This window comes from Labeo rohita, chromosome 18, assembly GCF_022985175.1.
Source record: "Labeo rohita strain BAU-BD-2019 chromosome 18, IGBB_LRoh.1.0, whole genome shotgun sequence".
In the NCBI taxonomy this organism is placed as follows: Eukaryota; Metazoa; Chordata; class Actinopteri; order Cypriniformes; family Cyprinidae; genus Labeo; species Labeo rohita.
The window spans coordinates 18,116,439-18,133,066 of record NC_066886.1 but is presented as its reverse complement, the minus strand read 5'-3'; the positions used below and the strand labels follow the sequence as shown (position 1 = coordinate 18,133,066).

At 37.1% G+C, this 16,628-nt stretch overlaps 1 protein-coding gene across 3 annotated transcripts in view; it reads left to right on the top strand.

Moving 5' to 3' along the window:
- Positions 1–16,628, top strand: part of sipa1l3 (signal-induced proliferation-associated 1 like 3) — a 104,479-nt gene that overhangs the window by 74,168 nt on the left and 13,683 nt on the right. For all 3 annotated transcript variants that reach the window (XM_051134772.1, XM_051134773.1, XM_051134771.1), the window contains 5 exons: positions 5,159–5,316; positions 5,445–6,030; positions 6,114–6,388; positions 15,495–15,731; positions 15,837–16,013. In XM_051134772.1, the coding sequence (XP_050990729.1) occupies positions 5,159–5,316; positions 5,445–6,030; positions 6,114–6,388; positions 15,495–15,731; positions 15,837–16,013 (1,433 nt within the window). The remainder of the gene's footprint in view (positions 1–5,158; positions 5,317–5,444; positions 6,031–6,113; positions 6,389–15,494; positions 15,732–15,836; positions 16,014–16,628) is intronic.

The window sequence follows — 16,628 nt, the reverse complement described above, 5'->3', positions numbered from 1 at the left end:
TCCCAGAATGTCTTGCACGTTGTTCACATGCTATTCATTTTCTTTGCTCACATTCAGCAGCGTGTTTGTGGTGGGTGCTGCATGTGGCAAACCCAGTTTGCAAAGAAACATCTGGAATGGTAGTAAAGTTTATAGAGTGGCAGCAGTAAATCCAGTGGAAATTCAGCAGCGTTTTTTTATGCAACATAAGCGGCCACAGCTTCTGGACGTCCACTATCAGAGGCTGTATTTTTTGTTAAATGTGGTTATAAAAGAATTGCTTTCGTTCTTTCTTTTTCGGTTTGTTGTTATTGTCAAACTCTCCCGCTGTTTTTATACGCACTGGTGTATGAATCAGAGCAGGGTGTGGTTTTCTAGTGATTTCCATACCGTTGATTAGGATCCAGTAATGTGGCATCTTCTGCCCTCAGGAAGTTTCATGTGCATGCATATGCGTCAACAGCTTTGAAATGAAAACATTTGTTGAAAATACACTTAAAAGGAACCTGAGTTGACATTGGCACATTTTACTTGCAAATTGTAATCATGTGCATCTGAGTGAAATAGAGTGTTAAGGGAAAGACCTTTTAAATCTAATTTTAATCGGATAGTTTTGTAGCACTTGGATATGGAAGACCGCTTCCGCCACTGATTAAAAAATAAAAAAGGTAATTGCGAGTTTGTGTCTCACAATTCTGACTGTTTTTCTCACAATTGCAAATTACATCTCGCAGTTATGACTTTTTTTTAGAATTGTGTGATATAAAATCAAACTTGTGAGTTATAAAGTCAAAATAGCAAGACACAAACTTGCAATTCTGACATTTTTCTTGCAATTTCGAGTTTACATCTCGCTATTTTTTTTTTTAGAATTACGTGATACAAACTCACAGTTGTGAGTTATAGTCAGAATAGTGAGATTAAAAACTCGCAAATCTGATGTTTTTCTCACAAATCCAAGCAATTCTGACTTTTTTCTCACAATTCTGAGTTTACATCTTGCAATTCTGACTTTTTTTTTTTAGAAATGCCTGATATAAACTCACAGTTGTGAGCTATAAAGGCAGAATAGCGAGATTAAAAACTTGCAAATCTGATATTTTTCTCACAAATCCAAACAATTCTGACTTTTTTCTCACAATTCTGAGTTTACATCTTGCATTTCTGACTTTTTTTTTAAAAATGCCAGATATAAACTCACAATTGTGAGTTATAAAGTCAGAATAGCGAGATAAAAACTTGCAATTATGACATTTTTCTCACAAATTTGAGTTTACGTCTTGCAATTCTGAATTTTTCTCAAAATTGGGTGATATAAACTCACAGTTGCGAGTTCTAAAGTCAGAATAGCAAAATAAAAACTCACAATTGACATTTTCGTGCAAATCCGAGTTTGTATCTTACAATTCTGACTTTTTCTTGCTTTTTTCTTGCAATTCTGACTTTTTTTCTCAGAATTATATGATATAAACTCACAATTGCAAGTTATAAAGTCACAATAGCATGATAAAACCTCGCAATTCTAACTTTTTTCTCACAAATCCAAGTTTGTATCTTGCAATTCTGTCTTTTTTCTCGCAATTTCGTTACAAAGAGTTACGAAGTCCAGTTTTGAGGTAGAAAAAAAAGACTGATATGTTCTCAGAATTATTTTTTGTTGCCTGTGCTGATATGGTTATGGCAGCATTAAAAAAAAAAAAAGAAGAAAATAAAGAAAATATTTTTTGCCTTTATAAAATGTATGCAGTTACCCCAGGGACATATATTATTTGTATAATATCATTTAATATAAATAGAATATTTAAAATGTATTATTTTTGCAGCACGGTTTGGTTATGCAAAAATTACACAACTTTAAATTCATCTGATCTGCTCTCTTTCAGATGACCTGCAGAGGGCAGTGTTTATCTGTCAGATGATCCTCTCTCTTTTTAAAGCACACACAGGAAACAGCCACTCACATGGAGTGTGTTGTAGTGATTACTGTGAGGTAGAAAGAGATATCAGGCTGTAGAATAATTTCAGGTTACAGCAGTGTCCTCTCTCAGAACTCATTAAAGGGGATGGGAGGTCCATGTCAGCATTCAAGAAAGACCAGTGTTTCCATGATTTTTCCTTTGCGTGTTGTTTAAATGTAAGATAGCTTATATAACTGATGCTCTCACACTGTTGCGAATGGGTGGGCAGCCTGTATTGCTCTGACTCAGATTGGAGGCCAGTCTTTCACATAGAGACATAGAGATGCTCCTAATTTCACGGTCTATTTTTAAACGTAGATTAACTGCAGTTTTAAACATCGGTTCTCAGCATCTCTGCTGTCTAAGTCGAACTCGTAGAGTTCAAACGAGTCTGTGTAACTCACAGAACATGTTGGCCTGATCACAGTTTAGAGTAGACAAATCAACTCCATACATAACAGCAGAGAATGGCACTCCTGAATGATTTCAGATGTCTTTTTGTATCACACACCAGGCACCACTGTATTGATATTCCTCTTTTGTAACAATATCAACTACCATTTAAAAGTTTGTGGTTTTTTATTCTTTCATTTTTTGAAAGAAATTAATACTTTTATTCACCAAGGTTGTGTTAAATTGATAAAAAGTGATAGCAAAGACTATTTTTAACTTTTTATTCATCAAAGAATCCTGAAAAAAAAAAAATCACAGTTGTTTGCTTGTTGCAATGCATTCTAAATTTGCTTTCTGCATCGAGGATATATTTAATGCTCCCGTTAATTTGGTCAAAGCTAAATATCTGGCTAGCATTTGGAACCTCTTTTGCATTGGAAGTGATGCTTTAAAATTGCTCTTAGAGAGCAAATTTATTAAATCTGATTGTAGCAAAGCAAAGTAGCTCGGATAGGTCATTTCATTTACAAAAAATCAAAACCAAAGAAGCTAAAACCTAAGATTATCTAAAACGTAAAATGTTATAACTTTGCCTCTTTGCCTGCACTGGTATTTCCTTCAGGAAATGTAATTCTAGCACAACTTGATCTTTTTACAACATTAGTACGTTTTATTGCATGTGTTTTAGTGGCTGTCTTACAGATTGGTGCTGCAGTGCTGTTAACAGGCTTTTTCACACCTCTGTGTCTCTCACCACAGAAATCATTGTGCATCTATGAAGATATTTCTGCCAGTTCCCTTTTTTCTATGTCCTTCAACAGAACACTCTATCCTTTCTCTCTCTTGCTCTCTCTCTCTTTCTCTCTCTCCTGCTCTTTCCCTCTTGCAGTCTTGCTTTTTTTTTTTTTTTTTTTTTGGCTGGTACATTGTGTGCATTAAAGAGTAACATTGGACAGACTTGAACCATATCTAGAAACCACAATGTCAGAGACTTAGGGGTCGCCTCTTTTGCCTTGATGTAGTAAGCGACCATATTCTTATCTCACTACAGCATGCATCACATAGAAGTCTTACGTCTCTTTCAAAGGTGATGCTAAGCTGTAAAAAAAAGACAGCTGGGGTTGCCAGAACTTTAATGTAAAAAATATTGTAGCAGCCTTTTAAGTTTTATCAGGTTAACCGGAATGTACAGTACAAAAAACGTATATAAATATATAATTGATACAATAATAGTATAGCAAAGTCCTATTTTGTATCTTTAAAATGTACTGACAACCACCATACAACTGTAATTACTTTTTTTGATTTTTGAAATCTGTTCATTTGACAGCATTTTACTATAAAATTACATGAAATGTCAGGTTAGACTTATTATTGTTCTTCACCATATGTAGTAAGTGAACTTACTATTAACCAATTAAAGGGACAGTTCACCCAAAAATGAAAATTCTGTCATTAATTACTCACTCTGATGTCGTTCCAAACCGGTAAGACCTACCGTCATCTTCTGAACACAAATTAAGATATTTAATATTTTTAATGAAATTAGAGAGCTTTCTGACCTTGCATTGAAAACAATGCAAAAATCTCTCGGATTTCATACAAAATATCTTAATTTGTCTTCTGAAGATGAACAAAGGTCTTACGGGTTTGGAATGACATGAGGGTGTTTAATTAATGACAAAAATTTAATTTTTTGGTGAACTAACCATTTAATAGTAGCATTTAGCATTTTCAGTCTTCTACCATTTTACAGTGAAGTACTCACTGTATTAGCCTGGAACCTTGTAAACCATGTAAACCTCAGCCAATCAGAACAGAGCTTGCCAGATCAAGAAAGTACTTTCCAGTAGGGCTGCCAAACGACTAATCGCAATTAATCATCTATTCAAAATAAAAGTTTGTGTTTACCTAATATGTGTGTGTGTGTAGAGTTGAGGTCAAATGTTTGCATCTCCCTTTCAGAATCATTAAAATGTTAATTTTACTAAAATAAGAGGGATCATACAAAATGCATGTTATTGTTTTAGTACTAACCTGAATAAGATATTTCACATAAAAAGATGCTTACATATAGTCCACACGAGAAAATAATAGTGTTCTTATCTGAATGATTCACAGCTTTGTTTATTTTGTTTAGTGATAGTTGTTCCTGAGTCCCTTGTTTGTCCTAAACAGTTAAACTGTCTGCTGCTCTTCAGAAAAAATCCTTTGGGTCCCACAAATTCTTTGGTTTTCCAGCATTTTTGTGTATTTGAACCCTTTCCAATGATGACTGTATGATTTTGAGATCCATCTTTTCACACTGAGGTCAACTGAGGGACAGTGCAACTATTACAGCAGTTTCAAACGCACACTGATAGAGCCGGGGGGTGAAAACTTTTTGAATTTGAAGATCAGGGTAAATCTTACTTATGTCTTCCGGGAAACATGTAACTGTCTTCTGTGTCCTCAGAAGGGCAGTACTAAATGAAAAAAAAAAAAAGATATTTAGGCAAAATAAGGACAATTGATGCATCCTCATTCTGTTTAAAAGTTTTCACCCCCCCTTTTAAAGCATGTTTTTTTCCTTCTGAAGCATCAATGAGTGTTTGAACCTTCTGTAATGCATTAGACAGTCAGTGAATGTGGCCAGAATCTACTTAGCAACCATCTAGAACACCTAGCAACCACATAACCTCTGAACAACTCAGAAAACCTTCGCAAACTTATACCAACACCCCGTGAAAAATCTACAACACTGTGGCAGCATTTTCTAAAAGTAAAATCTAGTTGAGTTTTTATTGCATTTAATTCCTGACTTATTCTCCCTTTCATTTCTCTCACAGCTCCTGAGGAAGAGGCACATAGGAAATGATATAGTCACGATTATATTCCAAGAGCCGGGAGCCCTACCGTTCACTCCACAGAACATTCGCTCTCACTTCCAGCACGTGTTTGTCATTGTCCGTGTGCACAACCCTTGCTCTGACAACACCTGCTACAGGTTGGGCTTGTTTCCATAGCAACCGTACTAAGAACAGTATTGCATGTTGGCCTGTAGCTGATTACTGAGAAATGAAAATGTAGTGAAATGTAGTGGTTGAAATAAGTAATCAGCGTTTTTTCCTACAGTGTGGCAGTGACTCGAATGAAGGACGTCCCTCCGTTTGGTCCGCCGCTACCTTCAAACGGCCTGACGTTCCGTGACCCAGCTGCCTTCCGAGCTTTCCTGCTAGCCAAGATCATCAACGCAGAGAATGCTGCGCACAAATCAGAAAAGTTCCATGCCATGGCAACCCGCACGCGCCAAGGATACCTGCGGGACCTGGCGGAGAACTGCGTTTCCACTACGCCACTCGACACTGCTGGCAAGCTGAACAATCTCATCTCTCTGGCCTCCAAACGCAAGGAACGCGTCCGGGCACGCGAAGGAGCGGAAATGGGTGCCTTAGGGGCGCTTCTTTGGCGCGTGCTCGCGCAGGACTTCAGTGGCGGAGGCGCCGAGCTTCCTTGCGCTTTAGCCATCTCCAATGAGTACATTGTCCTGGCAGACTGCTCTACCAAAGAGGTGGTGTTTAACTGTTTCTGTGCTGATGTGATTGGTTGGACGGCGGAGAGACTTGCACTGAAGGTTTTCTATGGTAGAGGAGACCATGTTGCCTTACGGGTACCAGAGGGCAGTGCGCAAGACATCAGAGAGGTGGTGCAGAGACTTAAGGTACAGATACAAGTAATTGGTTTGCATTAGGGGATATGCCATTTATAGTCTCTATAACTCCTATCTGTGTTTTTTCCTTGCAGGCATTGACTGTAGGTTGTGAGACGGTTGATATGACGTTAAGACGGAATGGTTTAGGCCAGCTTGGTTTCCATGTGCGCTTGGATGGAACTGTGTCCGAAGTGGAGGAATATGGCTTCGCTTGGCAGGCGGGACTCCGGCAGGGTAGCCGTTTGGTAGAAATCTGCAAAGTTGCCGCTGTGACGCTCTCCCACGAGCAGATGATTGACCTGCTGCGGACTTCGGTTACCGTAAAAGTGGTCATTATTCCACCGTTCGAAGAGGGAGGGGCACGCAGGTGAGCCTTTTGGGAATTTTTACTTGTTCTTTGTGTTTGTCGCCATTGTAAAATCTAGATAACTGCTGTTTGAGAAATCAAACACTAGCTGTTGGGTGTCAGCCAACTTCCTCACAATCACACGCTGATTACTCACTAAACACTCCCATAGATCATGTTTCATGCCATTTTAAGTCTTACTTTGATGTAACAAAGTGGTTATAACTAAGTCTTTAAGTTGTTTACTTTTTATAATTAGTCTTCCCATTAACGCCATTATATTGTTCATTCAGACTGATTTGTGAACACAGAACACGGGATTTATCACATGAACCAATCATAGCCAAACATAACCAGTCATATCCAATGATATTTTGATGGAGGCATTGGCTCCTCTCATGTGACTTTCCCCTATACATTCTAAATTACCCCCCACCAAACTCACCGCACAATTTAGGGCGTCTTTTAAAAACTCAGTGGGCTCAGGGGAGACGAGAAAGACAGCGGGAAAAAATTGTGATTCATACACTTTTTAATGTGATATTTTGTAATATTGGCATTGTTTTTGATAATTACATGTATGAAGCTGAATTAAGTTATTTTAATTCAGTAACTTATAAACAAATCCACAATATATGAACCATGTCACCATACCAGATTTTTACAATTTATCAGTATTGACCGATATTGGATATTCAGTTGTGGATGCTTATTTTCCATGTTTTTACAATTAAGTTTGCCATCATCTAACACTTACGTGAAGGTAATCTTAAATAACTTTAATATTTCGCAAATCTCAAAATGAATATCCATTTTTTATACTGTACTTTATAATGTTGTGATGCCAACATTTACTAGTAGCATTTAAAACTACTGGTTTTATTTTTTTAGACAAACAGTATTTTTTTTTTTTTAAATCTGCTGTTTATTTGTTATCTGTAGAAGCCCGGTTCCACCACTGAATAAAAAAAAAAGGTAATTGCGACTTAGCTCTCAATTCTGAATTTTTCTCACAATTGCGAATTTACATCTTGCAATTGTGACTTTTTCTCAGAATCGTGAGTTTATGTCTTGCAATTCTCACTTTATAACACACAATTATGAGTTAAGTCAGAATTGTGAAAGATAAACTTGCAATTCTGAAAACATATCAGACCCCCCCCATAACTGGACATTATAATTAGCAATTGCGAGTTAATATCTCACAATTAGAAAAATAGGCTGAATTGAGTTTTTGTATTGCGTAAAAAGTTAGAATTGAGAAAAAGTCACAATTTCCTTTTTTAATGAATTTTTGTTGTTATCAGCCGTAACATGAAATATAAAACAGGATCCAGTGGATCCAAACATAATAATAAAGAAATTATTAATAATTATAAAGAAATAAAGAAATAGTTTTTTGAGGAAAACATTTCAGGATATTTGTCCATATAATGGACTGCTATGGTGCCCCAAGTTTGAACTTCCAAAATGCAGTGTAAGTGTGGCTTCAAACGATCCCAAATGCGGTTGTGAACGATTCCAGCCGGGAAAGAAGGGTCTTATCTAGCGAAGGATTGGTTATTTTAATAAAAATAATATACTTTTTAATGTCAAACGCTCGTCTTGTGTTGCTCTTCCTGACCTTTTTTTCCGGTTCATGACAGTTAGGGTATGTCGAAAACTCCCATCTTATGTTCTCCCTCAACTTCAAAATCATCCTAAATCGCTGTTTTACCTTCTTTGTTAAGGGGGTGAAAAAAGGGGGTGAATACATTATCTGTAGATTTTTGTTCTGGAAGTGGACTTCTCCCTTAATGCCATTTTAGATAATGGGTCTTAGCAAACTTTCTTTTTGGCGTCTTTATATTTAAGGCTCTATATGGTTTGGTTCCAGAGATTGAAATTTCAATATGGCTCCAGCAGTAAATTTTTAACTATTACACATTTTCAGTGGTCAAAAACCAAATTTGGGTCAATTTGCAAAAATACAATACTGCTGTTCCTTTAAAGTGGAATGTGTGAAGAACAAATAATGTTGAAACGAGATGTATTTTGTTTCCCTCTTTTGGAATCTTAATTTTCAAGGACCCACATCGTTCAGTCCCAGAGATATGGGGATCTTAATGGCTCCATGTCTAGATTGTTGAATATTACCCATATTTAGTGGGTCAAAAACCAAATGTTGGTCAATTTGTATACAGCTGATATTTATTTTATTTAAAGAACAATGTCTGAAGAAGAAATAATGTTGAAATTGTATCTTGTTTCCCTCAATCCCTTTAAAAATCATTTGAGCAAGCCATAATACCATATACTTGCTTTTGCAGTAATTTGGGTTATTTCATTTTATATACTACAAATTCACTTCTGAATCAGTTTAAGGTATGATCATTTGGACATTTGCTGGGAAGGAAATGTAGAGATTAGACCTCTTGGAACTTTAATTGAATACGCCTGCAGGGGATGAGCAAAGAGCCATTAGCCCAACATTTATATCAGAATGTTAGATAGCTCTTGTGACTCCATTAAATTCATTCCGCTTTGATAAATCATTAACGGAGAACACCATAAAAGACTGTCAGACTCCAGCCTGTCTCATAGTCTAGAGACAAAAGCGTTGGCTACTTCCTTCCTGATCCAGAGAGCATCAAATCCCTTCATTACATCTGTTTTAAAACAATGCTAGTTTTAGACAATTACAGTGCAGTCCAGGTGAAATCCTCTGAAATCCTGAAATCCTTTACTTTGAATAAGACCGAAAACACAAAATATAAGTCCTGTCAGTGTTTTCACATTCACAGACATTTTCTGACAGATGAAGGCAGGAACCTTAAGTCAGCAATAGTCGTTCTGTATAGGAAAACAGCAAGTTTAAGCTTAAAAATCTGGGCAGCAGCACATTTCAGATCTGACAGGGCTGTTGCTATTGGTTTTTTTGCACTTTGCACCCCTCTGGAGACCCATTCTCGTTTTGGAAAGATTAACGACGAGCCTCGTGGCAGAATTAATGCCGCTTGTTGCAAATGTCCGCCGGCTGGCACCCCACTGACATAATTCAAAGATTCAGTTTCACTGTTTTTCTAGGTGATACAAAAAAAAAAATCACTGTTTCTTCAAACGAGAGGGAAAAAGCTTTTGTTTCTCTCTTTCGTACCTCCTCTTTGTCTGATGCACAAACACACACACACACTTGGCGAGCGCACATACACACACAGGCACTCACCAGATTTTGAGAACGCTGGCAGACGCCTCAGTTCTCAGGGGAACAGTGAGTGGGAGTGTTAGAGAGAAAGAGAGAGAGAGGGACAGAGAGAACGAGAGTGTTAGAAAAGGAGAGGAGAGAGGGATGGAACAGTTTACAAATGAAAACAGTGATTATGTGAAGCCTCAATTTTGCTGCGACGAAAAGGTACGTTTGCAGGCTTCTAAAATGCTTAATTCTTAACGTGTTTCGTATTGCATGTTTGACATTGTTTAGCATGACATGACTTTGAACTTTCTTCTGAGTGGCGGCTGTTAGAGACTAATTACTCAGCAGCGTGTTTGATTGCGTGCTAGCGGGACATGTGTTCGCCGTTGTGGTTAAATTACGCAAGTAAACTCCTTTTGAGATGTTCTCTTGCGCACACATGCATCCCAACACCCCCCACCCACAGTGTGCCTAAAACGAAAGAGCGCGTTAATTGCATGCTTCAACATGCTTGTCTTTCTGTCATTCTGTTTCTTTTGTTTTCCCTCCTCTGTTTGTATCTCTTTCCCTCTCAGTGGTCCAGAGTGCAGAGCAGCAGATTGCATGAGACTAAAGCCTGGAATCTGGAAAAGCGTCTAAAAATAAATAAATAAAGGGGGTTTAATTAAGAAATGTGTTCGGTGTGAGGCACGTTTAGCATGCGGGGAAAGAATATAAAGAACGTAGATGCTGAGGCATGTCTGAGCGCCTCCTCGCTCGGAAACAAAGTGGGAGGAACACCCCTCCTCCCGTTTCTCCCTCCGTCTCACCCTCCCTCTCTGTCTCTCTTCCTCTTGTTATCATAGTGAAAGAGAGGATTGGAGGGGTGGAGAGCAGAAATCTGTGTGTATATGTGTGTGTGTCTGGTTGTCAGGGCTCGTTTGTACTTCAGCTGTCAGTCAGAGCCTCATGGCGCTGCCGCGGACATCCGATACAACAGTCTGGTCTACACTCGGAGGTTAGTGACGGGCTTGGAGACAAAGGATGGATGTGAAATGCTGGAGCTCAATTGTATTAGAACAAGGAATGAAAATACTTGGACACGGTGAAGGTGTTGGATGGAGAGATAGATGGATAAATAGATGGCAGTAAAAGAGGAGTGGTGGAGCTGACAGCACTCTTTTAGTGATGAAGAGGAAGATCTACAGTGTAGCAACATGAGGCTGTGCTCATGTTTCACGCTGAGGGTTTTTCTAGCCTTTGTTCGAGCTGTTTGTGCCTTTGTGTGTTTAACATCTTTAAAAAAAAAGGGGGGGGCTAATAATTGTTTGAAAATATCTTTGTTTATAAAGTGAAACACAATATACTGTAGGATTAAAAAAGAAACAAAAATTGCCATTTAATCCTGGAAGAAAAAAAAAATTCAAACCTGATATAAAATAAGAAATTTTAAGATTTGGGTTACACTTTATTTTAATGTGTCCTTGTTATAGTGTAATTATTATTTATGAACTGAGTAATATAAATTAACAACATGTACTTGCTGTAGGGTTAGGATTAGGCTTTGGTTAAGGGTTGATTGCATGTAATTATGCATCATTTACTGTTGTTGTTATTATTATTATTAATATTATTATTATTATTATTATTGTTATTATGGTAAGTACATATAATGTGTAACCAAGACACTGTAAAATAGTTTTATTAAGATTTCTTTTAAGAAATCTTGTATATTAAAAATGTAGTTTAAAATGTATTTCAAAGATATGGAGGTAGGTTTGTTTATTAATGTGCTCCCTCATTTTAGCTGCAGTGTGGATGTTTAGGCTACGTTTACACTAGTGCGTTTTCGTTTTAAAATGCATAACTTTTGTGACAGTTATGCCTGTCATTTACACTACTCTAGCGTTTTCGACCCTCGAAAACTGAGCCTTTTGAAAACGCTGAAGACCCTGTTTTAAGCCCTGTTTACACTAGTGTGTTTTCGTTTTTAAAATGGCATTTTACAATTAAAATGATTCTCGTCTACTCTGCCGTTTTCCTGCATTTCAGAAACTATCTCTGTCCACACTACACAACCGAAAACGCATATCACATGACCATTCATGCAGGTACACTATAGATATGTATAGGTAGATGTCCTATTGTTTACATGGCAGATGCGTCTACGTGTTTGAAGTGGTCGAATGGGGAATCTACCTATACATATCTATGCAAAATAGAGCACTAGGACATTGGGCGTATTGTTTCTGAAATGCGCTGTATGCAGTAGACCATTCACAACAGACTGAGCCATCTGACCAATCAGAGCAGAGTAGGCTCACGGAAAGGCGGGGTTTAGAGAGACTAAATCTTTTAACTGCTCGAACAAAACTGTTGAGAATCGCTAGAAAATGAGGTGATATTAAATGCATATTTTGGCAAAGCTAAAGCATTTTTTGACCTTGAAATGCATGTAAGCCTTGTAGGAGACTGTATTACAAAACAATATTAGGAATCTTAAAAATGGCCGTTCCATTTCTAACAATCGACCACATGCTCGTATTCAGATCTTCCTCCATCCAATTGATGATGGATAGAACCACTACTTCTGTTCCTACTTTTTTTTTGTGACTTTTATTTGTTGACATAAATTAATTACAAAAAGGGAACACATTAGGTCAAGGAAATAAATTCTTAATTTGTCGCCACAATATAATGATTAGAACGCAATCATCAGCTTTTACATAAACAGCTGCTGTTATTGAAGCACAAATTTAATTTAACATTTCACTCAAATTGCTATGCTCATAATAGAATTTGTAATGAAAGATATTGTATTAAATTACAATGCAACAACAACAATGTACCCTATATACATTATCAGCATGTTGGTGTAGTCAGTCAGGGCTAGTATGTGCTCTTGTGGTCTTCAAAAGAGAGTTTTTTGGTGTATTAGACAGAAACGCTCTGGAGTCTGGTGTGTTTTTCACTTTCCCCTCCTCCTCATGCTCTCCTCCGTGCTTCCTTTTGTCTCATTTTGGCTTTCTAACTCCCGGTTTGTCTGTCTTTTTCTCCCTCCCTGTGGATGGAGGATAATAATAGGTAGCAGCATACAATAAACATGATGTAATATGAAATATAGATGTCAAGGGGCAGAAGGTGGCTACTAGAGTTGGAATATCAGGTGAATTGTGGGGAATTGTTGGTTATTTTTGCTAATGGCTGAATAGGTAGGATAGCCAGGATAGTATAGACTTATTAAACTTGTAATCATACACTACTAGTAAGATTTATTTATTTTTTTAATGCATTTATTTGATCAAAAAACAGTAATATTGTGAAATAGTATTACAATTTAAAATGACTGTGTCTGTTGTACTGTATTTGAAAACGTAATGTATTTCTGTGATGCCAAAGCTGAAATACTCCAGTCTTCAGTGAAATCATTCTAATATAATAATTTGGTGCTTAAGAAGCATTTCTGATTGTTATCAGTGTTAAAAAGTAATGCATCTTTGCTGACTGACCCTAAACTTTTGAAACTGTACTATAAGTTTTTAATGATTTTGTCAGGAAATGTACTGACCCTCTCTGCTGACAAACTAAATAGAGCTGGATGAGATTGATAAAGCTGTTGTTAAGAAGAAAGTCAAATCAAAGGACGGTTACCTTGAATTGAGTCCTTGTGTGAAAGTGCTGACAGTGGAGGGTGGTGGGGGCGGGGGTGTGGCGGCATCCGACACAGAGTGGGGTTTCAGTTTCTCATCATCATCAGAAAGCAGAGAGACCCAGAGGGATTCTGGCGCTGATGAGAGCGTTTCATCCTCATGCTGTTTGGCATTCAGTAAGGGTTGGTGTACTGGTCAACAGGGATTTGGGACTAATCTGCCAGTGAACTAGACCCGCTGTGCTTAAGTACACACTCAAATTACTGCAGAACTATTCTTTTGAAACATCCCTTAACATTCGTAACACGGGATGAAGAGTTTTCATTTGGCACACAGGCTTCAAAACAGTCACATAGCCAGACTTTTGACTTGAGACAAGCGGTCTGATCCTCATTTCAGCTTGTTTAGACAGGATGAGGCTGACATGCTAAATGACCAGCTGCAAAAATTGCTTACGAGTGGTTTATCTAACATACAAACCATAATAAACCAGCATGGAAATGCAAATAAAGTAATGGTGTAACAGTTTCAGAGGCCGCAACTATGATCATTGTAGTGTAGGGGTTCCCTGAGGTTTTAATGTTTATTTGTAATTATATTATCTACTGTTCAAAATTTTGGATTTTTAAGCAATTAGTACATTTAATTACATAATTATATTTAACACGGATGCATGAAATTGATCAGAATTGACATTTATAAAATGTGACCCTGGACAATAAAACCATTCTTAAGTAGCACAGGTATATTTGTAGCAATAGCCAACAGTACTACACTGTATGGTCGAAATTATATATATATTTTTTTTTGCCAAAAATCATTAGGATATTAAGTAAAGATCATGTTCCATTAAGATATTTTGTAAATTTCTACCATAAATATATCAAAACTTAATTTTTGATTAGTAATATGCATTGCTAACCTAATTTGGACAACTTTAAAGGCGCTTTTCCCAATATTTTGATTTTTTGTGCACCCTCAGATTCCAAATATTCCAATAGTTGTCCAAGTATTGTTCTATCATAACAAACCATACATCAATTGAAAGCCTATTTATTCAGCTTTCAGCTTTCAATTTGAAAAAAAACCTTGACCTTATGATTGATATGTGACCCTGGACCACAAAACAAGAAAAGATTTCTATTTCAAATAAATTCTGTTCTTTTGCACTTTCATTCTTTAGAATCCTGAGAAAAAAAATAATATTTATTCACAAAAATATGTGAAATAAAAACAACTTACCGACCAAAATTGTGGACAGTAGAGTGTGTGTATATATAAAAAAAAAAAATAACGAATTAATCACATATTTTTCTCTGAAATTAATCACGATTAATCGTGATAAATCCCACCTAACATTAAAAATTTTAAATATGCTCTTATATTTTTACATTCTTCAAATTAATGTAGAAACAACATAAACACAGTATATTTTTAATTTTTGTTAAATATTTTTTTTTTTATGACTGAAGGTGAGTATCACTGATACCAGTGCTATTGATGTCTCTAGGATTTTTTTTTCCTAGTATTTAATATTTAACCATTGACTATAGCCGTTCAATATTACAGTATAATTGAGAGCTATCAATGTTGACATTTATTAGACTTTAAAAAATAACAACTATTTTGAATGAACTTAAAACAATTTTCACATAAACCCATTATTTACCTGTGCCCTTCAGCCAGTAGGACATACAGAAATTTAACAAAATTATCAAACACTAAATATTAAATTAAATATAGATGAATCCTTAAAGCTGCAAAAGGTATTAATTTCCTCTTTTTCTTTTGATTTTTGATTAATAGAAATCACAGCAGCTGGGTTCTTAGCTTATTTGGCTGCTATTACTTTAAGAGCTGCCGCTGCTGAACATGACACGGATTTGACATGCATGCTCGTAGTTTCATTTGCACTTTAATATAAAAATGATACAGGCTACAGCACGTGCCGCCAAATTTGTGTGTGTAATTGAAGCGAATGTGCTACAAGGAAAGTTTTAACACCTGTAACTTACCTGCGCTCATTTGACTAGCGCCTGACGCTGAAGTGAAGTTGGAGTGCATGTCTGAAAAGTCCCCCATGTGGTCGTAAAGGCATTCTGTGAATAAATAAACACACTTCTTGTCAAGACGAAACAAAAGACAGAAGCAGCAGTTGTGAGTGGGGTGGCCAAACCTAGCTCCACCCCTGCGTCAACTTTGTTAAATATTGCTAACGCCATTAAACTAGAAAAAATAATCTCCTGCGTTAATGCAATAATTTTGACAGCACTAATATACATGTGTATATATATGTATAATATATGGAATGATTGTCTGTTTGTAGGGGCTGTACAGAGGAGTACGAGATGAAGATGATGGAGCAGAAGGGAGAAGCAGAGCCGGTGGCTGCAGGGTATCGTGGTGGGCAGCGAACCCCAGTATGGCGCTGGGACAGCCCCCCTGGTACACACAGCTCTGCTCAGCGCTGGACCCCCAGTGGACCCCCACCAGTCCCCAGCCGTACACATAAAGCTCTGGTCCCCATTCCATACAGGGAGCCACAACACATCTCTGCTAAACGGTAAGACATTTCAGCATATAGTTAAAATTTCAAGGAAACCAACTATTGGCCAGATCTGTTGGTTGTGTTTTTCTTCTCACTAGCTATTTCCGTCTCCTCCCACAGGCCTGTCAGTTACCCAGAGAACCATTACAGTGTGTCTCCTCTTGCCGGGGACAGAGGTATGCCGTACAGAAACCCTTCGGCTAGCTTCTCCAGTCCAGGCTCTGGGTTCAGCTCCACCGCACTGGGAGTGCCGGGACTCAGCGGACCCTTTGTCCACTATAAACCCACTCGAGACGGGTCAGTTGTTTTATTTTTTGAAGCATTTGGCATCATTGTTGTTTTTGTTTCAAAATATGAGAATTCTGAGAGATTCACACACTAAAATTCATAAATGAGCCATTCACTGGCAACTAGGGCTAGTGTTTTTAAGCATTTTCATTTTATACAGTTGCGGTCAAAAGTTTACACCCCCCTTTCAGAATTTGCAAAATAAGAGGTTGTACAAAATGCATGTTATTTTTATTTTACTGACCTGAATAAGATGTTTACATATAGCCCACAAGAGAAAATAACAGTTGAATTTATAAAAATGACCCCGTTCAAAAGTTTACATTGATTTGTGATTCTTAATACTGTGTTGTTACCTGAATGATCCACAGCGGGGAGTGAAAACTTTTTGAATTTGAAGATCTTGAACTTATTTTGTCTTCTAGGAAACATGTAACTATCTTCTGTAGCCTCTGATTGACAGTACTAAATGAAAAAATATATATATATATTTAGGCAAAATAAGAAAAATGTACACATCTCCATTTTGTTCAAAAGTTTTCACCCCTGCCTCTTAATGCACGTTTTTTTTTCCTTCTGGAGCATCAGTGAGCATTTGAACCTTCTATAATAGTTGGATATAAG